The 25,258-nt window shown below is 39.5% G+C and overlaps 1 protein-coding gene across 6 annotated transcripts in view; it reads left to right on the top strand.

The window, feature by feature from the left end:
• The window catches only part of FGF13 (fibroblast growth factor 13), a 359,287-nt gene that overhangs the window by 288,271 nt on the left and 45,758 nt on the right, over window positions 1-25,258 (top strand). For all 6 annotated transcript variants that reach the window (XM_038748477.1, XM_038748475.1, XM_038748480.1 and 3 more), the window contains one exon: window positions 3,601-3,704. In XM_038748477.1, coding sequence (XP_038604405.1) covers window positions 3,601-3,704 — 104 coding nt within the window. The remainder of the gene's footprint in view (window positions 1-3,600; window positions 3,705-25,258) is intronic.

Consider the following 25,258-nt stretch of genomic DNA (forward strand, 5'->3'; position numbering starts at 1 on the left):
AAGGCTGATGCAGTAGTCCAGATGGGATAGGATGAGAGCTTGAACGAGCAGGGTAGCGGTTTGGATGGAGAGGAAAGGGCAGATCTTGGCAATGTTGCAGAGCTGAGACAGGCAGGTTTTGGTGACGGCTTGGATGTGAGGGGTGAATAAGAGCGGAGTCGAGGATGACACCAAGGTTGTGGGCCTGTGAGATGGGAAGGATGGTAGTGCCGTCGACAGTGATGGGAAAGTCAGGAAGAGGGCAGGGTTTGGGAGGGAAGACAAGGATTTCAGTCTTGGACATGTTAAGTTTTAGGTGGCGGGCAGACATCCAGATGGAGATGCCCTGAAGGCAGGAGGAGATGCGAGCCTGGAGGGAGGGGGAGAGAGCAGGGGCAGAGATGTAGATCTGGGTGTCATCAGCGTAGCGATGATAGTTGAAGCCGTGGGAGCGAATGAGGTCACCAAGGGAGTGAGTGTAGATCGAGAACAGAAGGGGACCAAGAACTGAACCTTGGGGAACCCCCAAAGTAAGGGGATGGGAGGGGGAGGAGGAGCCTGCAAAAGAGACTGAGAATGAACGACTGGAGAAATAGGAGGAGAACCAGGAGAGGACGGAGTCTGTGAAGCCAAGGTTGGATAGCGTGTTGAGGAGAAGGGGGTGGTCCACAGTGTCGAAGGCAGCTGAGAGGTCGAGGAGGATTAGGATAGAGTATGAGCCGTTGGATTTGGCAAGCAGGAGGTCATTGGTGACCTTTGAGAGGGCAGTTTCCTTGGAATGTAGGGGACGGAAGCCAGACTGGAGGGGGTTGAGGAGAGAGTTGGGGTTGAGGAGAGAGTTGGTGTTGAGGAATTCGAGGCAGTGCTTGTAGACAACTCGTTCAAGGAGTTTGGAAAGGAATGGTAGGAGGGATATGGGGCAATAACTAGAAGGTGAGGTGGGGTCAAGAGAGGGTTTTTTTAGGATGGGAGAGACTTGGGTATGTTTGAAGGCAGAGGGGAAGGAACCAATGGAGAGTGAGCAGTTGAAGATGGAAGTTAAGGAGGGGAGAAGGGACTTATAGTACTTGATAAACATTTATTAGAACCCAATAATATAGTAAACAGTCCAGAAGCAGCATTGGAGCAGCTTTCTTTTTTAAAAAAAAAATCCAATTTTCAAAAAAATGGAAAGACATGTTTTTAATGTTTTGAAAATCAATCAAAATGTCATCAGTGACATTTGTTGCTAAAACTTGTATTTTCAACTGTATATTACGAGCTTAAGCAAAATACCGATTCTGGAATTCACAAAAATAAATCCCTAATCTCTCATCAATTTTTCCTGTCTGCATGTCCCACTGTGATCAAAGTGAGGTATATGTAGCCACTGGCAGAAGAATTATCAATCTGGTTTGGCATGTCCCAGTCCTCACAAAAACATTAGCAGAATGACTTGTTATTCCATATGAACATCTTTGCTGAGATAAAACCAATAAACTTTGTCTTATAACTCTTGAGTTGAAGGTTCATGGGCTGTGTTGTGGCAAGCAAAATGTTTAAACCTTTACCGCTCTATTTTTATTCACAGAGTGGGAGTGAGTAGACAGCTGGTAGGGGGAGTACACCCACCAGTTTTCCTCAGTGAGTGGTGTGTGCTTGTCGGAGAGGTTGGGTGTAAGTTTCACACAAACGCTAACAGAAGAATGAAGGACTCTTTATCACCAGCTGCTTGCCCACTTGCTCCTGCTTTGCAAATAAAAATAAATTATTCCCAAACTTGTTTCAAATAAAACTTTTGTATGCAACTCCTTAAGCTGAACTTTTACAACCAAAGTTAAACCTTGGGCTGTTATCTTTTTATATTGATTTCAATCAGTTAATCATATTTATTGAGCGCTTACTGTGTGCAGCACTGTACTAAGCCCTCTGGAGAGTACAGTATAAGAAAATTTTATTACAGTGCAAAGTGCCCTCTTAAAATATGCAAGAATGTTTTCGCCTGTCACACTGAGTAGAAAAAGCTCACCTTTTTCAAATAGCTTTAATTAATTTCCCTTTTATAGGTCTAGATGAAGTCGCAGAGCAGGAGTGATACCATTTGCCTATTTGGGAGGACAGGAAGTCTGATCATCTAGAGGCCCTAATTGCCTCATTGAGGAATCCTTTTTGCTTTAAGGACACCCCTCTGAATATATATTTTTTTCCCAAAGCCCTGTTTTCTACCCTGGCCCCCTCAGTGCTGTGCTGATTAGGTCCATGAATCCCGTTTTGTCAGGAGAGTTTTGAAACCATAAATCTTTGAAATAAGGAATGATCAGAGCATTATATATTTATATGAAACCCTTAAAATAGCCACTTTGGTTCATTATGTTACTGTTGTATCATCTCCAACTCTGCACATCTTTACCCTTATTTTTAATATTGCAAAGGAAGCTTGGCTTTTTTTTCACTGAAGAATAGAAGTGGGGTTTTATACACCTTGTTTTGTCATTTCTTCCCAGGATTTCAAAGAAACAAAAAAAATTATACATTTCTGTTTTGATAGGGTAACCAAGACATAGGTTCCAATCCAAGTCACCTGGCCATCACAAAGCAGGAAATCTAATGAATTAAACCCAGGTTCACATGGATAAAATTCACAAATTGTTCAGCCCTCAGATTTCTTTTCTACGAAATTTGGTGAGGAGTTGATAATTTTACAGTGAAGAGTTGGGAGATGGAGAGAGTCAAGAAGTTTGGACTGTATGTAAAAATTTAAATAAAGCAGCTGGAACTAGAACCTACGTAATAAGAGTCAACCACAGTGTAGAGATTCCCCCAGTAGACAGTTACAATCGCTAACAGACATGCCTTCTAGGAATTCATTTCATTTGAAAATAATAAATGGGAAGTCAGTATTTGCAAATTCTGCCCCCTTTTCTTCTTTTCCCACGTTTCTCATAGTATTCTTTGGAAAAGGGGGAAGTGCCAGTGGTTGCCATCCTCCTCCCTTTTCTGCTGTCCCTGTTTCACCTAGACCATTGCAGCTGGAAGACTATGAGTCAGGCAGTGTACAGTGATAGCAGTGCCAAAGGTGAACTGTGCAGTAACTAACAGCCTTTCCACCTTTGCTGCTACCAGGTCAAAAGGGTTTCAGAGGCATTGATCCTGCATAAATGTAATCGGGGGACTCACTTCTCTGGATCATTATTTTCCACCGGAAGCAGTATTCTCTGGTGCTCAATTAATGCCCAACCCATACATTGAACGTGACCTAAATAAAATGTTTTATCTATTCAAAGAAGTCCAGGACTGTGACTTGTCCATTTAGTTAGACACATCCTGAAAAACTGCAAAACTGTTTGTTTGGCCCTTTTGTTCATCATCTCATGAATCATTTTTGTACCACAATCTCAGTTGCACACAACGTTGTCTTTTGAATGCAAAAATGTTTGAACAACACTTTTGAAATGTGATTGCAACTGTGAATGTAGGTGATCCACTACAGGCAGAGAAATGTTTGTATATGATATGACAGCCATTTCAGCACCAACTTTTGTCAAGGAAGAATGATTTAAAGTGAAGATACAGTACTTTAATGTTTTACTAGTTATTACATTCAAAATTGTAACATTATGTTTAAATTATTTTCTGTCCCAGCTTTGTTTAACCTCATTCCCGTGGGTCTACGCGTGGTGGCCATTCAAGGGGTTCAAACAAAATTATATTTGGCCATGAACAGTGAAGGATACCTGTACACATCAGTAAGTATTTATGCTGAGTGTTTATTCTATTAATCCCTGAGTGAAATATTTTTGATTTTTAAATGAAACATATGTTGGAAGCAGCTTGTTGTGATTAATGAAAAACTGGGTTTGATAGAAATTTGGCTTTTTACCCTCAAGTTAGCTTTTGACAATGTAGATAATAATGGTATTTGTTAAGTTGTTGCTATGCACCAAGCACTCTACTAAACGCTGGGACATAGTACACATCTCTCATGGAGCTTACCATGTAAGGGGAAGGGAGACCTCTTATTTGGGTACCTGGAAATTTGGGCTATTAGTTCACTGCTTTTGAAGTTATTCAGCTCTTCTGTTCAGTTTCCGGGTTATAGAAGACTATTAGAAGTAAGCCCAGTAATTTCCTTGTAATAGTTGCTAAAAATATTGTCTTGGACTCAATGGAATAAATACCTGGTATGTAATAAGTGGTTACATTCTACTTGATGAATTAATAGGTACGTTTCCATCATATGCATATTTTGTATAGGGTAAAACATAGAACCTTCTCTTGGATGTGAGGGGTGAATGAGCCAATGACCTCCTGCTTGCCAAATCCAACGGCTCATATTCTATCCTAATCCTCCTCGACCTCTCAGCTGCCTTCGACACTGTGGACCATCCCCTTCTCCTCAACACGAGCCAAAATTTAGTAGGATCTACAGGAATTTTTGTTTAACAGATACTTAAAGGCACAGGCCCAAAATTAAAAACATAGGGCTTCAGCAGCGTGGCTGAGAAGCAGCCTGGCTTAGTGGAAAGAGCCCAGGCTTGGGAGTCAGAGGTCATGGGTTCTAATCCTGGCTCTGCCACTTCTCTGCTGTGTGACCTTGGGTAAGTCACTTAACTTCTCTGTGCCTCAGTTACCTCATCTGTAAAATGGGGATTAAGACTGTGAGCCCCATGTGGGACAACCTGATTACCCTGCATCTACCTCAGTGCTTGGCACATAGTAAGTGCTTAACAAATACCATTATATATATATATATATATATATATATATGTATATATATATATATATATATATATATGTATATATATATATATATATATGTATATATATATATATATATATATGTAAATTCATAGTTCAGGTAACAGAATGGAGAGTGGTGGTTCTTTGAGAGATAATCTGTCTCCAGGCAGGTGAATGATTAATACTTACTTCCATGTGCAAAAGCATGATGCTTTGTAAAAGAATGACATGCTGAATGAATTACTGCATATAAGAAGCTAGTTACAAAGTCCATTTATTGCCAAAGAAGTTGGATAATCCTAAGGAATTAGTCTGTGTTTCTTTATGAAGTTTTTCAGGCCACACTATTACTGTAGTACCTCTCCTATGACTGCTTTTTTCTGGGGTGGAGCGGCATGGGGCCCGTAAGACAGGAACCACATGCTTTACTGTTTACGATAGTGAGGGAGAGAGGGAAGTTAAGAGGAGCAGTTGGTGGGCTCAAAGAATCCCCATCTTTACTAGGCCATAATTTCAAGACTTGATTGGTTTCTCCACCTGCTGAAACTCCAAAATCCTGTCCATTTTCTCATCCATCATTAGCACTCTCCAAATGGCTTTTGCTATTTCCTTCTGCCAGTAGCCCAAAGACACTTATTTTTGCTAAGCCAATAGCCCAGGCCAAGGAGAAAAGAAGTCCCTGCAGTTTCAGAGACTATCACAGTGTTTCTAAGTGGTGCAGTTCGTGCATATGAGAGCCAGTCACCTCCTGGATGTTGTATACAAAACACAACTTCTTTCCTCTTAGACAATAAGCCTACCGATAGAACGGATACTAACAATAGTAATGGTTAAGAGCTTACTGTGTGCCAGGCACTGTACTAATCACAGGGGTGGGGCCAAGACAAATGGTGATATTTGGAAAAATTATTAGATCTAAAGTGGAAGTAAGTTTAGTTTTGAATCCTCCAGACAGGGATGCTTCATCAAGCTAGCATGACAGCCTGAACTCTACCCAGCCTTTAGGATCCCGGCAATATCAAGTGAAGAGGAGAATGCACAGTCTACCAGCACTACCTCGGTTTCTGGAGCTTTACTCTTGGATGATTTGTTTTTAATAGATCTGAGAATCTATTCCTCCACCCTTGACAACTTTCTAGTTCTTGACATTCCTCATTTATATTGCCCCTTTTCCCCCAATTCATCTGTCTTTCTCCTTTTCTCCAATCACCCTGTTTTCCTTTTGCTCTGTTTTTCTCTCTTTTCTGTTTGTCTATTTCTCTATTTCTATTTGTCTTGTTATTCCTCTCTCCTCATTTCTTCCTAAGAGCCCTCATCAGTTGATAACTGTCATATGGAATGGTCAAATCAGAAACATGGAAGAGCTATTCAAAGATTCAGGAATTGGAGTTGGTTATTACTTCAGCTGCTGCTCTGATGCACCCTGCATTCTACAAATAATAAGCCTGGTCATAGATGAATTAGCTAATTAGAATTTCTTGTTGGAGGAGAGTAGTGACCTGTCTTTCTTTCAACAGAGGTAATCTTCTTCTTGCCACAAAGGAAAATAGAGACATTAAAGCATCATAATATTTTAAAAGTTCAGGCTCTTCTAAATTTAGTAGAAAGCTGAACAGAGTCTTTAGATACCTGGGAGACCCATTAGTAGGCTAAAAATTCAAGTGTGTAGGAAAAATCTAATCTAATTAGTAGGGAATATGGTACATTTGTGAAAGAGATAGCATAAGCACAGGCCAGCTCCACCCAAGTACTGATTTCCCTTCTAGCCACAAATGGAGAGGGTGGAAATAGGTCCTCAATCTATTCACTGTTCCCAAATTGTGCGTTGTAGTCCCTCTTGGAGCGGGATGGAAAAATCGGGGCCACTGACCAAGTTAGAGTTACATTACAAATCAAGAACCAACCCAGGACTTTGCCGATCATTTTCATCTGGCTATTTGTTAAAGTGACTTACCTTTTATAGTCTATTGTAACATGCTAAATGGCGAACCTTGCTATTCTGACCTAAATACAATTTGAATTGCTGTACTCTTTCTACTTAAATGCCTTTGTGGTTGCAGTCATGTAGAGCATTCTTCACTTTCTCTTCAAAACAGTTCTGAGTGTTATTGTGTGCTATTAGTGAACTGCTGGGCTGCATCCCAGTGGTGGTTCCATTTCATTGGTGTGTGACCAGCTTCCGAAACTGTCTTGTAAAGTGTAGTATCCTCGGGAGTTAGCACTCTGCCTTGAAAGGAATGAATAAATGCAACATCCTTATGGGATGAGCATTTTACTCTCAGTGCCTTTTCTACTTAAATATCCAAACATTTCAAATTAATATTAAAAGTTTCTGAAGACACTGGAATTTGTGCCAGGACTGTATTAGCATAAGTATAAGAGGGAGGCAAAGCAGTTTTTTTAATCTTTAAATACGCAACTGTGATATTTCTGAGGGTTCAGTTTAAATACTGAGATAGATACAAGAAAATCAGATGACACAGTCTCTACACCACATAAGGCTACAGTCTAAGTAGGAATTGAATTCCCATTTTACAGATGAGGAAACTGAGGCACAGAGGAGTTAAGTGACTGACTGTGAGCCCATTGCTAGGTAGGGACCATCTCTTTATGTTGCCGACTTGTACTCCCCAAGTGCTTAGTACATTGCTCTGCAAACAGTAAGCGCTCAATAAATACGATTGAATGAATGAATGACAAGTGGTGGAGCTGGGATCAGAACCCAGGTCTTCTGACTCCCAGGCCCGTGCTCTTTCAATTAATAATGATGGCATTTGTTAAGCACTTGCTACGTGCAAAGCACTGTTCTAAGCACTGGGGAGGATACAAAGTGATCAGGTTGTCCCACATGGAGCTCAGTCTTAATCCCCATTTTACAGATGCGGTAACTGAAGCACAGAGAAGTTAAGTGACTTGCCCACGCTGCTTCCCCAGGTCAAGGAAACCTTCCTAGAATCCAATCAGTCAGTCAATCATTGGTATTTATTGAGTGCTTACTGGGTGCAGAACGCCACATAGTGCTTGGAAGAATGCAGTAGAGTTGGTGTACATGTTAGAACTCTGGGGAGAGGTTATGCAGAAAACCTCTGAGGTGTCTAAATAGCTTGAAGCGCAAGGAGCAGACATCTGGGAGAAGATCAAACTCACTGAAGGCTTGGAACTGAAGTTTTTGCTTATTAGAGTAACAGAAAGTGTATGCAAAAGTCAAAGGGAAGCTGCTGATACATTTTATGCTTCTCTACGAGAGGTCCACAGGTAAAATAGCCCCTGCATAAGGTGTATCAAAAATATTGGTTAGTAGCGCTTTCTGCTTGGTAAAGTATTGGAAACAATAGCTTTTATTGTATGTTTATTTTGTAAGATTTCACTCTAGTTTTTAGCTTATTTAGACTTATATCATCTTCTACATAACCGTCAAGTGTGTACCTCCCTTTGCTCCTTTAGGGCATTGCATTTTTACTAGTTTCTTGAACTGCAATAAAAACGCTCTCAAGGGGAAAGATGAGGTTATTGGAAAAGTAAAAAAAAAAACAAAATCTTCACGAGCCACACCATAGTCTAATAAGTAGTGGGAGGAAACTTTTCGTGGCAGTGGTGCCGTGAAACTGAGAGGCCAACAGAGCTCAAGAGGATTGTAGGTAAAACAAATAGAGGACTGAGCTAACAATCCTACAAAAGTAGAGGATTCCCCATTTGTGCAGTAGCTGCCTCTTGGAGTTCATTGTTAGTGCTCTGCTGGGTGTGTAGGGGAGAACTGTGCTCAATAAATCACTGGTATTTCTTGAACACTTACTCTTTGTAAGCACTCTACCAAATGCTTGGGAAAGTACAGCAGGGTAGTAGACAAGATTCCTGTCATCAAGGAGTTTACAATCTAGCAGGCTTATTATTTAACTTCTCTGCATTCACAATTTTGCACAAATATGATTCTCTCCCATTTCTTTTATTCTGTTCCCAAGTTTTATAAATGTATTTAACCAATTTCTATGCTCAAGCGTGCAGTGGTATTTGAGTGCTTACGGTGTGCAGAGCGCTGTGCTAAACACTTGGGGGAATATGTACTATAGAGTTGGGAGACACAGTCCCTGCCCACTTACGGTCTAGACGGGGAGTCAGACATTAAAATTCATTCATTCGTTCAATCGTATTTACTGTTTACTGTGTGCAGAGCACCGTACTAAGCACTTGGAAAGTACAATTCAGCAACATGTAGCGACGGTCCCTACCCAACAACAGGCCCACAGTCTAAAAGGGGGAGACAGACAGCAAAACAGAACAAGTAGACGGATGTCAATACCATCAAAATAAATAGAATCTTAGATGTATACACATTATTAATAAAATCACTTACAGATAGGGGAAATGGGAGAGAATAAGGATATTTACATAAATATTATGGGGATGGGGTGTTTATCATGTGCTTAGAGGGTACAGATACAAGTGCTTAGGTAACGCAGAAGGGAGAGTGAATGGGGAAATGTGTTAGGCAAAGCTTCTTGGAGGAAATGCGATTTTAGGCGGGCTTTGAAGCTGTGGAGAAAGGTAGCCTGAGATGAAAGGGGAGGGGTTCCAAGCTAAAGAGAGGATGTGGGCAGGGGGATTGGTGGTGAGAGAGATGAGATCAAGTTACAGTAAAAACTTTGGTGTTGGAGTGTGTGGGCTGAGTTAGTGTAGGTGATCAGCAAAGTAAGGTAAGAGTGGGAGAGCAGATCGAATGCCTTAAAGCCGATGGTAAGGAGTTTTTGTGTAATTTTGAGTTGGATGGGCAACCGTTGGAGGTTACTGAGGAGTGAGGAGATGTGGGCTGAACTTCTTTTAGAAAAACGATCCAGGTGGCAGAGTGAAGTATTGACTGGAGGGGGGAGAGACAAGATGCAGCGAGGACGCCGATGGAGTAGTCAAGGTGTGCTATAAGTGTTTGGATCAACATGCTAGCAGTTGGAGTAGAAATGAAAGGGCAGATTCTAGAGATTATTTGAAATTAGAACGTATAGGATTTGGTGATAGAGGGATTAAAAATTGTGTTACAATTATGACTGAGAATTCAATTAAAATGTGCTTCAGAATTTCTAGGGACTAGCGATTTAATTAATGGCATTTAAGATTATTACCAAATCTTGCCTCTTATTTTGAAACAAATATTGCAAAAATTTTAATTTGAAATGAGACCTTATCAACACTGTTCTCCCTATTGCTTGCACGAGGTCCCTGCTGATGGGGGGTGAGGAGTTGAACTGCTGACTACACTTGGTTAGAAAACAAGGGGGGGAAGATCTAGCATACCTCACTTTTTATTGAAACAGCACTGCATTCTATTTCCCTAGCCTCGATCCCCATCACTGTTGCATCGCACAGCACAGATACCTGGTCCTTGTGTATGAGGGAAGGAGATGATTTTTTTTCCATTCTGTATAGACTGATTGACTACTTTAGTAGCCTGCCACCTTTTCCTTATCCCTCTTGTAAGCATTTATCTCATAGTAGACTTTGGCTTGCTTGTCATAAAAGCAACCAGGTCAGTTGATTTAAGTTGTCAGAATGTGTATTTCATCTTTTAATTACACTAAGCAGGTGATGTGAGGAAATTCTGGAATAAATATAGCTTCTAATTTAATGAATGTGATAAAAACTTTCCATAGAGTTATACAGGAAGGGACCATGAACACAGTTTTATCTTTGGGAATATTCCGGAGGGTACACAGCATAAGCTTAAAATTTAATAATGAACTGACCAGAGGCCAGCCAAATCATTCCCTGTAAACAATTTAAACTGCCTGTTTCATTAGCTGCCAGAGACAAAAGCGTTGCACTGAATAATGAACAAATTCTCAGGGAGATAAAACTCATATTTTAATACATTTATATGGGAGCTGACTTAAAACCCAACCTCTTTCTATATCCTGTAGCTATTCTTTTTAGTTTAAAGCTTGGGGAGCTCAGGAGCAGACCTGACCTGACCTCTAGAGTGGTGGTAGTCCACTTGAAGAAAGGAAACACTTTACAGTTAACTCCACAAATTTTAGTAATCCTGCCTTCTTTAAACTTCCCCTTGTTCCCCTCCATCTCGACTTTTAAAATTGTTTCCCCATTTCTCTGTGGCTCCCATATTCTCTCTCCCATTACCCTTGCTGGTGCCTGAGAAGTGAGTAGCTCGATTCCTGCCTTAAAGAGCTTACTGTCTAGTGGACCGTACTTGACGTAAAATTAAGAGGCTGTTTTGCACTAATTTGCGCTAAGAAAGAAGCATTCATTCAATCGTATTGAGCGCTTACTGTGTGCAGAGCACTGTACTAAGTGCTTGTACAGGTAATTTTAGAAATGGCTGAAATGCAAGACCCGGCAAAAATCATATTTAAGTGGTGTTGGGTTAAAGACCTAATTCTATGAAATGAACACTAGGAAAGAACAAATTTATAGACTTAAAAACTCATAAGTGTCTTAAAGCTTTAACTGCAGGAAACAGCAAGTTTCTGAACTTAAGAACCTCCTGTGTCTCTTAGAGCTTTTTGGTATCTGTATTTTTCGGTATCACCATTGTACCAGCGTTGTTGATCTGAAAATGTACATACACACATCCAGAGCCCTTAGGGAGAACAGAGGGAATTTGGCAGGGAGCCAGGTGGCTGAAGGCACTGAGTCCTGTATCTGTGCCTTTGAGGTTCAGGGAAGAGATATTGGATAACACTGTGTGATCCCAGCCATTGTAAAATGACTTTGCCTTGAATCTTTTACAGTAAAGGAACATAATATTAAGCCCTCAAACATAATAGGGCATCTGGGCAATACAATTCTGAGTGATTTCTGAATCCTGGTTAATTAAGAGTCTGGGTGTGTGCACTTGATTAAACTAGGTAATCTTTGGTACATTTCTCTGAACTAGATAACTTTTATAAATGAGAAGTTACCTTTTAAAGAAATGATGAAAACATCTAGATTGTTCCAAGCTTCTTTTCTATTCCAAAGGGTTCAAAAATAACTAGCATATTCAAACTAGGGTAATGATAGAGTAACTGACTAGAGTAATAGTACCTTGCTGGAATTTTTCTTTGAACATTTATGTTCTCATTAGACAATATCTGATTTTTTTTTTAGTTTAGTTTTTCGTTTTAGTTTTTTTTTATTCGCGACTCTATTGGCACATTAATTGTGATACTTGTTAAGTGCTTACTGTGTGCTAAGATCCGCCCTTTCCTCTCCATCCGTACCGCTACCTTGCTCATTCAAGCTCTCATCCTGTCCCGTCTGGACAACTGCATCAGCCTCCTCTCTGATCTCCCATCCTCGTGTCTCTCTCCACTTCAATCCATACTTCATGCTGCTGCCTGGATTATCTTTGTCCAGAAACGCTCTGGGCATATTACTCCCCTCCTCAAAAATGTCCAGTGGCTACCAATCAATCTGCGCATCAGGCAGAAACTCCTCACCCTGGGCTTCAAGGCTCTCCATCACCTCGCCCCCTCCTACCTCACCTTCCTTCTCTCCTTCTACAGCCCAGCCCGCACCCTCCGCTCCTCCACCGCTAATCTCCTCACCGTACCTCGTTCTCGCCTGACCCGCCATCGACCCCTGGCCCACGTCATCCCCCGGGCCTGGAATGCCCTCCCTCTGCCCATCCGCCAACCTAGCTCTCTTCCTCCCTTCAAGGCCCTACTGAGAGCTCACCTCCTCCAGGAGGCCTTCCCAGACTGAGCCCCTTCCTTCCTCTCCCCCTCGTCCCCCTCTCCATCCCCCCCATCTTACCTCCTTCCCTTCCCCACAGCACCTGTATATATGTATATATGTTTGTACATATTTATTACTCTATTCATTTATTTATTTTGTACATATATATTCTATTTATTTTATTTTGTTAGTATGTTTGGTTTTGTTCTCTGTCTCCCCCTTTTAGACTGTGAGCCCAGTGTTGGGTAGGGACTGTCTCTATATGTTGCCAATTTGTACTTCCCAAGTGCTTAGTACAGTGCTCTGCACATAGTAAGCGCTCAATAAATATGATTGATTGATTGATTGCTAAGCACTGTTCTAAGTGCTGGGGTAAATACAAGTTATGCAGGTTGGACACAATCCCTGTCCCACATGGGGCTCACACTCTTAATCACCATTTTACAGATGAAGGAGCTGAGGCCCAGAGAAGTTAAGTGACTTGCCCAAAGTCACACATCATCCATGTCCTTTTGACTCTCAGGCCCTTGCTTTATCCACTGTGCCCTGCTGCTTCTCTTCTAGAATGTCCCACATCCATCTGCAATCATTCTGGTAGTGTATCAGTAGAGTTTTCTTGGTCAAAATATGAAAGTGGTTTACCATTGCCTTCTTCCGTGCGGTAGTCTTGAGTTTCTGCCCTCAACTCTGACCCATGCCGCTACTCTCCGGGACGAATGAGTTTTGACTTGTAGCAGATTGTCTTCCACTCTCTAGCCACTGGTCAAGCTAGTAATGGGTCTGCCTCTGCTTGATTCTTCCTCCCATAACTGAGACTGGTAGAGTAATGAAAACTGTCCAGCTGCTATCCTTAGTGGGAGTGTATAGCTCAATCCTTACAGATGTTAGGTTTACACTTCAACTTGGTTTGCTTAGAAGTGACCATATGGTTCAGTTTGTGCATTCAATCAGTGGTGTTTACTGAGGGCTTATTGTGTACAGAGTACTGTACTAAGCGCTTGGGGAAGTACAATAGAGTAAGTAGGCATTATCCCTGCCCTCAAGATAAATCTCTATATTTTGTAGACTACCGTGGATACCCATTACCTGGAGAAAATGTATCCACCTCTCCCAGCTATGTAGAGGATTCATTCTTCAGACTCAGATATTCAAATAGGATCTCTCATACGGTCTTACTTTTCAGCATTTTAAAATGATCCATCAGTGGTATTTACTGAGTGCTCGCTATGTGCAGAGCACTCCAAATAAGAAAAACCCGGGCCTGTTGTTCCTGAAAATGAGAGAGGATGAATAATAAAATAATAAAGATAATCTAAAATTATTTAATCAGTAATTCCAATTTTCTCCTCACCAGACCTTTGACCCAGTGGTGAATCCTAGCCCAAATATTTCCAAAAAGACATTTTAAAAGAGGAAAAATGAAAAACAATGAGAACTAATTGTAAGAAAAGCTAATGGGCTTATAAATAGAGCAAAAGGGCAAGGAAAGAGTATTCTGATTAGCATCAGTGTGGTAATTACACTGAGGAATCTGGGTCATATGTAGTTCTACTGGTGCCAGGGGTATATCCACCCAGCTAGAATTATTTACTTAAGCATGTGACTGTTTCAGCTGCAGAAGCTGCCCACAGAGAAGTCTTCCAGTGCTTCTGCGTGGTAAATATGAACACTTTCAGAAAGTTTATACTATTTAAATTGATATTAATTGGGCAAGAATGTGTTGATAGGGAACTTCAGGATTTTGTTACTCCAACTAGTGAAGTTGGAGCATTTGCCATGGTGTTTTACTACAGCTACCTATAAATGTCAAAATTTACTTGTTTGAATTTCATCTGTTTTTTCTGGCAACTCTCAAAATTTCAGTCTCCAAAAGTCATGGGAGGCAGAGGAGAAGCAAGGGTCAATCATTGTTATTTATTAAGCACTTACTGTGTGCAGAACACTGTAGTAAGCGTTTGGAGAGTGCAGTGCAACAGGAATGGTAGACAGGATTCCTGTCTTCAAGGAATCTACAATCTAGTAGGTACAGCTTAATCCATCTGGTAATGACCTGCATTACAGAAAGTTGCTGATGACTAAACATCGTCAACATCAGTAGTATTTACTGATGTCTACTCAATGCAGAGCACTGGCAAAATGCTTAGGAGAGTTCAGTAGAGTGAGAAGACAGTCACTGGCCTCAATAATAATAATTATGGTATTTGTTAAGTGCTTACTACATGCCAGGCACTGTACTTAGCAACTGGGGTGGATACAAGCAAATTGGGTTGGACACAGCCTCTGTCCCACATAGGGTTCATAGTGTCATTCCCCATTTTACAGATGAGGTAACTGAGACCCAGAGAAGTGAAGTGACTTGCCCAAGGACACACAGTAGACAAATGGTGGAATCGGGATTAGAACCCATGACCATTTGACTCCAAGGCTCGTGCTCTATCCACTATGTCATGTAAACTCAAGGCAGGCATGAAATAATTTTAGATCTTGCGTGGCTCCCTGCAAGATCTCAGTACAGTAAGAGCAAGTCTGAGAAAATTCTAGTAGTTATCATCTCTCTAAAACCATGTTTAAAGCATTAAAATTGTCCTGTAAGTATTAAAGTTGTCCAATAGCTGATATTATTAAACACCTGAGTTAATGAATTAGAATATCCAATGAGTTTGGGGGAGACCAGAAAAAAAAACAGTAAATAAATTTATTAAAAAACAGATGAGTCCAAATGAACTGAATTGTAACTCCTAAGCAGGAAGACTTTGAAGTCTAGACTTTCTTGGTTCATTAGAATAATATGAACTCAGGTTAATAACTGGCAAGCCCCTGACTAACATATTTAATCTGATTGGGCGGATTGAGTTTCATTATTACATAACATGCCTATGCTAAAAAATCAATGATTAAGTTATTCAGTCACCTGCACTCATGAAACTGCTTCTGACAACCTGAAAATGGAACAGTGACTCTTATGAAAGGCTAGTCAGTCACAAACAGAGATGGAGACTGGTGTTTTCAAGTGGAGTACTTAATAGCAGCCATAACACCAGAAGAGAAGACCTATGTAGAATAAAACTTCCTCATAATGAACTTATTCTGTAAGACAAGAGTCACTGTTTTGGCCTTTCCATCCTCTTTAATAAGCATACTTTTTTAAAGACATCTTGACTCAGAATTCAGAACTCTGAAATAAAGTATGTTTTATTGTAAAAAGTTTTGTGTGAAGAGATCAAAGCTCTTTGCAGTAAAATAGATACTTCGTCTTAGAGTTCTGAAATATTTCTATTTCTGCTATGAAGCAGAGTTGAAGCAGTAAACTAAGAATTGAGATAGACCAGTTGTCTGATCAAATGAAAAAAAAAGTTGTAATATTGAGGAAATTATGCTACAGTATTTCTGATTGAACATTGCCTAACAAAGTTAATCTATGAGTAGGCACACATGGTTTCTGTTAATAATTTCATAACCATCATTGAGCTATTGGGTAGTGACAGTGATGACTATTGAAAGTTGTGTTATACATAATATTAAATAATATCATTTTGATCCCTAAGTACTAAAAAATAGTGTCTCCCTCCTCTTTTGTTGGATTTCACGTGTATGATTTGGGGCTTGAAAAAAGGTACCAGCCTACAGACACATTTAGTGTATCTGTAGAGCTCCTGATGTTCCAGCTCGATGTTGTAATAGGTGTTCTCTTACCTGAAGTCTGAAGGTTTGCGCTCTCTCTCTCTCCCCCGCCCCCCCCCCGACCTTTTCATCACAACTCCCTCTCTGAACCCTTTTAGTAAGGTGCAGAACTCTTCCTCCCAACCCTTTCTGCAGACAGACTTCTGCTATCTCCAGCATTTTGGCTTGAAGAAGAGTGCCGGAAGTAATAAGGGGATGAGTTGAAACCTTATTAAACTGTTCATTATGTTTTCATTTATCAAGTGTGAATTACATTTTGAGGTCACAGTTAATTTATTCATCAGGGCAGTAATAAGTATAAGTAATTGAAAGGCTAGTTCCTTGAAAACATCTTCAAATGAAAGTTCTTACAGAAAAATGTGTTTATGTTGACATTTCAGATTAACCAATTATTCAATAGTGTTTGGTGAGCACCTACAATTATGCCCAGCACTGTATTAAGAACATAGGAGAACGCTTTCTGTAACTTATTTGAGTATTTGTCTCTTCCTGTAGACTGTAACTCCTTGTGGACAAAGATCATTTCTACCAACTCTATTGTATTGTGCCATCCCAGTCTCTTAGTACAGTTCTGTGCACACAGTAAAAGTGTTCAATAAATACCATTGGTTGATTGATTGATACAGTAGATTTGAAGAGTCATTCATTCATTAAATCATATTTATTGAGCGCTTACTGTGTGCAGAGCACTGTACTAAGCACTTGGGAAGTACAGCTTGGCAACATATAGAGACAGTCCCTACCCAACAACAGGCTCACAGTCTAGAAGGGGGAGACAGATAACAGAACAAAACATGTGGACAGGAGATATGATCCCGGCCCTCCCAGATCTTAGAATTCAACAGAGGAGGCACACATAAAGTCATTTACAGATAACAGAAAAAAAAAATCATTTGAAACAGAAAGATGGATATGTGGATGTATAAATGTGTAACAAGTGAAAATTGGAAGTCAGTAACTACAGAAGTAGTGGTTGTAGTAGTTTTTATTAAGCACTTACTGTGGGGAGAGTGCTAAACTAAGCATTGGGAAAAAATCTACTGGTGGGAATGAGACAGTGTCCCTGTCTCCAGGGGCACTCACCACTTCATCATTATGGCTGAGTGTAGTTTTGAAGATATGATTGAGATGAAAACATAAATAAAGAAGACTTCTTAAGGGAGAGATAATTTCCACAGGGCTTGTGGGAAGAACTGAGGTCTGGCAGACTTACAAGGACCAGAAGTTCCATGAAGGAGGAAAGGTGCTGGAAAGATGACAATGGGGAACAAAAAGTAGGTTAGTTTGAGAGGAATAGTTTGAGTTAGTTTGAGAGGAAGTGTGTGCTGGGGTGAAGTGGAAGAAGGAAGGGAGTGGATGAGGAAAAGGGAGTGAGTTTATAGAGTGCCTTAAGTACAGAGCTTTCTACCTGGTAAGTGCTTAATAAATACCATTGGTTGATGGAAAAGCCCGTTGTTGAGAATTTCTGTTTGATGCAGAGAGGAATGGATAATCACTGAAGATTTTTGAGATGTGTACAAAATGTCATCTTAGAATAATGATCTAGGCAGCAAAGAGAAATATAGATTGGGAAAGGGAGAGGCTGGAGGCAGTGATATTAGTGAAGAAATTGGTACAGTAACAAATCAGGATTTGATGAGTGCCTGAGCTTGGTGTTGGCCTTTAGGATGAAGAGGAAGGGGTGGATCTCAGAAATGACCTACAAGATTTCATGACGGACTGAAAGTGAGATTTGAAAGAGAGGAGTGAAGGGTAAGACCAACAAAAACAATATTAATATTAGATTTAGTAAGCTAAATAATCTTTGTCTCATGACATAATATTCTTGTTAGGCTTATCAGTTTATGATTTTTAAAACTGTGCAGTGGCCTTTACTTGACCTTTGGTCTTATGGAGAGGTGAAGGTTGTGAATATAACTCATATATAAGACTGTTATATCTTATAACTGATCTTTTTGGGGAAAACAGGATGAGTAATGAAATACAAACCAGTCCTTTACATTCAGGATGTCTGGCAATCCTAAATTAGATGCTGTTTTTGTACCAGAGTACAAGACAAATGAGAGTTAAAAATTAAAGGCTGATAATTTATATATTAGATTTTCCTTAGGTGTTATATTATTTGGGGGGTGAGCATCTGTCATTTTTGCATAAGTTATATTGGTTTGCTTTACTTAAAATTAGATTCATTAGTGAGAGTAAATTAGTATTGCTGTAGGATGTGTTTATGTTGGCATAACGCCATGATGAAAAGTAGCATTGCATAAAAATGGACAGCTTATTGAATCAGGTTATTTATTTTGTGTTATTTACGCAGCTACAACTCATGTGCTAGTTAATTGTTTCCCCGAGAGCATGTTGTGCAACATAGAATGTTTAGATTTTGAAGTGGTTGCTCTGTTTACATACATTTATGAAAATTGGTAGTCTGTGTTTAAGCTGCTGCCTTAGAATTTCAGTTTTTATTCTAAATTCAGGCCAATTAGGAAGTGTGTTCTCAGTGTTCTCGCTTCCTTTCCAACATTATATGGAGTCATTCAAGTTAAATAGAACAGTTTACTTAGTTCATGTTAGAGATTCCTCTAAATTTGAAATCAGTGGTTGCAGCATCTGTTAGGAAATTCAGGGAGGCAGGGGATCCCAATATATTCGTACAGTTATAACTACTCAGCAATCGTTCTCTCTGTATATGCCATAAGCCCAAAATAGCTTGAGGGATTAGCCAATTATTGTGTAAAAATAATACTTATTGGCATAAAAGATATTGCCTTACACAGCCTCCTCCCCACTCCCATTTATGTTTGTACAGAGTTCAATTTATTTTACAAACTATGAGAAATGAGAGCAGGATTCATGGTGTTGCATCTTAAAAGTACCCTCATTAAATTGTTCATTTCTAACACATTAGTAAATTGACTTCACAAATTGGCAATCATTTACACATTTTACTTTGCTAAGAAAAATTGCACTTCATTTTCTATGACTGTTACAAATAGTTAATTTCTTAATGAATTGATTACTATTCTTATAGAAATAAAATTAGCAAGTATATTGTAAAATGGGACTGTCAAATGCTCCTGCTCCATGGTAAGTGTTCATTCATTCAATTATTTATTGAGCGCTTACTGTGTTCAGAGCACTGTACTAAGCGCTTGGGAAGTACAAGTTGGCAACATATAGAGACGGTCCCTACCCAACAGCAGGTTCACAGTCTAGAAGGGGGAGACAGATAACAAAACAAAACATATTAAAATAAAATAAATAGAATAAATATGTACAAGTAAAATAGAGTAATAAATATGTACAAACATATACATATATAGGTGCTGTCGGGAGGGGAAGAAGGTAGGGTGGGGGGATGGGGAGGGGGAGGAGGGGGAGAGGGAAGAGGGGGCTCAGTCTGGAAAGTGTTGTATTATAAATTATTTATATATGTTAATCTCTGCCTAGGCTCATTGTGGGCAGGAAACATGTCTGCCAACTCTGTTGTACTCTCCCAAGCATATACCTTTGTGCTCTGCAAAAAATAAGCACTCAGTAAATATCAGTGATTGATTGTTACGTGCTTTCTCTGTGCCAAGCACTGTACTAAGCATTGGAGTAGATACCATACAATCAGGTTGGACACAGTTCCTTTACCACATGAGCCTCACAGTGTAAGTAGCATGAAGCACAGGCATTGAAACCGCAGTTCACGGATGAGGAAATGGAGGCACAGAGAAATTAACTCATAAGACAGTGCAGTCATATTAATTTGTTCTAAGGAGGAGAAGCTCCATCTGAATAACTGAAAAGTTTGAATTGTAGAATATTTTTTAAACTGAAATGAAGAGATATTTTTGATAGGAGGTGTATGTGTGTGTTCAGATACCTTTGTGTGTCAATTAGAGTTCATAGCTGTACGCAGCTGTAATTTTATTCATTTATATTAATGTCTATCTCCCCCTCTAGATATAAGCTTGTTGTGAGCAGGGATTGTGTCTGTTTATTGTTATATTGTACTCTTCCAAGCGTTTAGTTTAGTGCTCTGCACAAAGTAAGCTTTCAATAGATATGATTGATTGCTGCTATTGGGCAGTGGAGATTCAGGATTTACATTCAATTATATCATAATGTGCATTTTCACTGTGAATTGTCTAGGAAGTTGTTAGGAAACTGGGAACCGTTCACCCAGCATAAGTCTGGATACAGCACACGATGGTTTTGGAAGAAACGATATCTACTCATGAGGCAGTGTCTGAGCAGGACAGAGTGCTATGTTTTTGGTTTTTTAAAAATAGAGAATGTTGGAAGTAGGCGTTACTCATATAAATGACTGAAAGTAAAAAGAGATCAAAAAATGTCTTGCCATGGAAGTATTGTTTGTCTCTTATAAAAGCAATTTGCTGAGAATGGAAATTGAAAATTAAGTCTATAGCAAAGCATACCCTTTTTATTAAATTTTATGAATAATTACATTGTAATTAAGTGGCATCAGTGAGTTAGTGCTTATGGACAGCAAAATGTTAAAATGACCCCTACCTATTAGTAAAATTCACCATCAGCCACGAAGAGTGAACTTTCTGTGAGGCTCGGCAAGCCAATTTCAGACTTGAGCATGTAGATTATTTAAAAGTTCTTTATGGTTTGGTTGTTTTCTTTATGTTCCATCAGGGTGATAGACATGCAAGACGTTCTTCATCAAGCAGAAACAAGGCCTCTGCTATTAAGTACTTATGTATTTTTGGCTAGTGAGGTCAACCTTGGACTATAAATCTCAGATAGTAATCCTATAACATTACATAGGCGTCAAAATTTGCATACCACCTTTGAAACACTCTAATAGGTGCACATGATTTCAGATGTGCCAGTTATTGTGATATTAAAATTGCTTGAAACATAAACAGCTGTTTCCTACAATATCTTGATTAGCTGAATATTTCACTTATTCAATATCAGGGGGAAAAGGGTCTCTGAATTCTGATTTCATTGTTGACATGTATTGGTGTTGAAAGAAACATTATTAGCATTTATTTTTAAACAGCTTATTTACTTAAAATTTGTAATTTTTCTATGAGTACCTAGTGCTATTTGTTCTGTCTCTCTTTTTTTTTTTTTGTTCCCAAATGATTTCTCATTTTGAGTTTAAATGAGTCAGGATTTCTTGCCTTTTCTTATTCTCTCCCAAATAACTCATGGGATGACTCACTGGGTTAGCTTCCAATTTAGTACAATTTCCTGAGAGTAGAGGATGGGTGTTTGGCCTTAAGGCTATACACAGTTGGAGCTTCATTAAGTCAGTCAGGAACTCACCGATTAGAGACAGACCTAAATTAACATCTCTTTCCTGTCTCCAGATATGCCTGAATGTACCTTTTTTTTTCACTACTTCAATAACTGTGGATTCACAGTTGTACTCTTGTTAGTGACCATCTCACCCAATCCAAAATTTAGTGTCATTAATTTGCCATGGTCAGACAATTGTGCTGTACTCTCAAGCTTGGCTATGATCAGCAATTAACAAGAGATTTGTAGGGGTGTGTGTGTGCCCCTTTTTAGGAGAAAAATTCAGATGAACAAGTCTTTAATAATGTACAGATCTAGCACATAGTGGGCATTCAATCTTCCCAATAAATCATTTATTTACAGATAGTTTATATAGTGTAAGAACAGGCTGAGTTAACTCCTTACCTTTACCAAAAGATTGGTCCCAGTTCAGTAATTTCCTCTTCTCTCACTCCCTCTGTGTCACCCTTATTTGCTCCCCTTATTTTCCCTCCCATTCCCTCAGCCCCACAGCACTTATATACATATCCATAAATTATTTGTTTATATTAACGTCTGTCTCCCCGTCAAGACTGTAAACTCATTGTGGGGAAGGAATGGGCCTACCAACTCGGTTATACTGTACTGTCCCAAGCGCTTAGTATTGTGTTCTCTGCACACAGTAAGCACATAATAAATACAATGATTGTTTTCAAAATATAGATCCAACTCACAAATACCACTTATTACAAATTTTTATTTTAATAACTAGAGGTATCAGTGCCAACAATATTTAAGTGTCTACTACATGCAGTCTACAGTCCTAATAATGATGGTTTTGTTAAGTGCTTACAATATGCCAGGCACTGTACGAAGTACTTGGGAGGAAACAAGTAAATCACGTTGGACACAGTCCCTGTCCATTGTGGGGCTCAAAGTCTCAATCCCCATTTTACCAATGAGGTAATTTAGGCAGAGACTTGTCTAAGGTTACACAGCAAAGAGGTGGTGGAGCTGGGATTAGAACCCATGATTTTATGACAAGCTAGTTGGGAAAGTGAAAGTCGTGATACCCAGTCTAAAATAGTTAAGAATCCATGGTTGGGTAGGGAGACAGCTGGATTACTGTATATTAAGACGCTACATCTAAGAAGCCGTTAATCCAAATGTGAGATTTATTGGGGAACATGTTTATTTTAGCCAATTGGAAACTTTTTTCCACAAAGAGAAGAGTGGTCTTCATTCAATAGAAGTGATCTATGGATGGTAAACTTGTTTTCATTCCACATAGGAGTCTGTTACAGCCTCTGCCCTCACTTTCACCGAAACACATCCCTTCTTAAGTCAAAGCCTTGGGATTTGCGTCTTGTATCACATAATAATAATGATGATGGCATTTATTAAGCGCTTACTATGTGCAAAGCACTGTTTTAAGTGCTGGGGAGGTTACAAGGTGATCAGGTTGTCCCACGGGGGGCTCACAGTCTTAATCCCCATTTTACAGATGAGGGAACTGAGGCACAGAGAAGTTGTGACTTGCCCAAAGTCACACAGCTGACAATTGGCAGAGTCAGGATTTGAACCCATGACCTCTGACTCCAAAGCCCGTGATCTTTCCACTGAGCCAAGTCAGAAACTCCAATAGTTCAACAAAGAGAGACTTTCCGATCTCCCAGTTTGATTGGGCTCATTGTTGTGCAAACCTGAAATGGAAAATTGAGCTTTCTGATCTCTTGATTTCATAGGTTGAGCATATGCAATCCAAGAGGGCTACAAAGAACTACTAAATAATCCGGAAAAATGCCAATTTAAAATTGAAATTACTCTTCAGAAATAGGTTCTCCAGGCTGCCATTTTGAAAGTAATGTTTCAGTTTCAACATGTTTGACTAGCTGAGTGTGAAGGCTAGTTCTGAAGAATTATGAAACCCCTCCCAGCCTTCTTGCATTGTAGGAAAGCCAGATATAATAGGATGAGTTTCAAGTTTGGATTAGAAACAAAGTCTTGACTCTTTCTTTCTTGCTGTAACCATATATCACCAGGAGCATAATCAGGCCCAAGATATTGAAATATATTTCAACCTTTTTCTCATTTGATTTTCTCAGTCAACAAATTTTTCATTCTTTTTCCAGGGGCATGTTGAGACGGAAAAGAAAAACAACTATTTTTCATTCACATCAAACCTTCAAGCAGAAATAATGTGTACCACAATCCTTTGCCCTGATTATTTGTATTTCTTTATGTACCTCAAAATGCAGTACCTAAATTTCTGGGCATCTAAAATGTTTGAGAGAGACTCCAGGCCTTCTTTCTTGGTGCCAACACTCCTACTGAAATCATTCTGCATCCGTGGATCAGGGATATCATTCTTCATAGGAATTTAAACCCTTTCACAGTCCCACGGTCTCATCTACCTTTGGGTGTCAAGTTAATGTTAACAGGGATGGCCATTATCAGAGAGAAATATTGATTTGGGATCTCCATGCTTAGTCCAGAATACTCATGTCTGTCCGTACATCTGATTGACACAGTATTTCAGATTGTCCAGCTCCCAACCTGGTTCTCTCTTGCCTCTCCCCAGCCATCCTCACATGCCATCCTTAGGGCATTCACACCGAGTTCAGGCAGGCTGGGCAGTGGAGTGAGAGGAACAATACAGAGTCATCAGCACCAGGTTCAGTAGCTGGTAATATAGCAACCTCCCTGTCTAATCAAGAGATGAATGTGAGAATGCATTCTTTTGGGAAATGAAGTTTTGTCTGTACAAACTTGACCTGTCATCACAGGAAGGTTTCCAGACTCCCATAATGAGATTTTAAACATCTGAAATTTCATAAAGCCCATCTTAAATGTGAATTTGTCTACTGCCTCTGAACATAGGTGCCAAATACATGGGGGTGGTGGGGGTAATTGCCTCTTCATCATTTTGTGCTAGATTCCCTGCCTCACTCATTCCAGATCTGTGATAAGATAAAACTTGGGAATTTTCAATCAGGATTGAAGTCTCCAAATAGCGATTTTCTGACTGGTTATCTCTTTTCAAGCTCGTTCTGCCCTAGTGAGCTCGTTGTGGCAGGGGATGTGTCTCTGTTGCTCTATTGTACTTTTCCAATCGCATAGTACAGTGCTTTGCACACAGTATGCCTTCAATAAATTCGATTGAATGAATGAATGAATAAATGGTTTCCATTTTCCCTTTTCAGTCACCAAACCTCTGTCCCATTTTGAGCCCTTCCTTAAAATGAAAATGGTCTCTTGCTTCTGAGTACAGCCCACAATTTTTTAGTTGGTGGGTGCTAGGACACTACTTTTTTTAATGACCTGCAGTTATAAGCCTGACACTGGTCAGCAGTTCGGTTTTTAGTACAGTTTCATGCCCATGTTGTGATTTTCAGAAGTAATATATTGAAGGGAAAAGGAAACCAGAGGTGGTACTACATCTATGATAAAACTTGCTGCAATCAAATGAGAGTTTACTACCAAAGCAGTAGACTGTCAGGCAACATTAAATGCAGAAGGAGCAAATTTTAATGGATCTCAAGCATCATCGTCAACAATCCAAGATCAGTCTCCATTTTTCAGTTTCCATTTGTAATCCTTTTAATACCATTAAGCTACATTTATCTAAGGTTCTTACTTTATCCACCTGAAAAATGGTAATAATACTGCTTAGTAAGAGGTTGTTTTGAGCCCTTCAGCCTTTGAAATAGTTTCCAAAAGCAGTGCTCAGATTCAAGCAATTGAAATTTAAAAGGCGTGAGAGGAATAGTGAGTAGCTTAATACATATTAGGATTTTTTTTTCATTTTAAAAGCTAGGTGATTAAATTATACGCCACTGAAAAAATTTAAAAGCATCAAATACTTTGAATTGTTTTTGAGCTGTGAATCCAAAATTCCCAGATAAAATAGATATTATTCATTGTTGCATTTATTGAGTGCTTACTGTATGTAAAGCCCTGCACTAAGCACTTG

The sequence above is a fragment of the Tachyglossus aculeatus genome, chromosome 6 (assembly GCF_015852505.1).
Source record: "Tachyglossus aculeatus isolate mTacAcu1 chromosome 6, mTacAcu1.pri, whole genome shotgun sequence".
Lineage (NCBI taxonomy): Eukaryota > Metazoa > Chordata > Mammalia > Monotremata > Tachyglossidae > Tachyglossus > Tachyglossus aculeatus.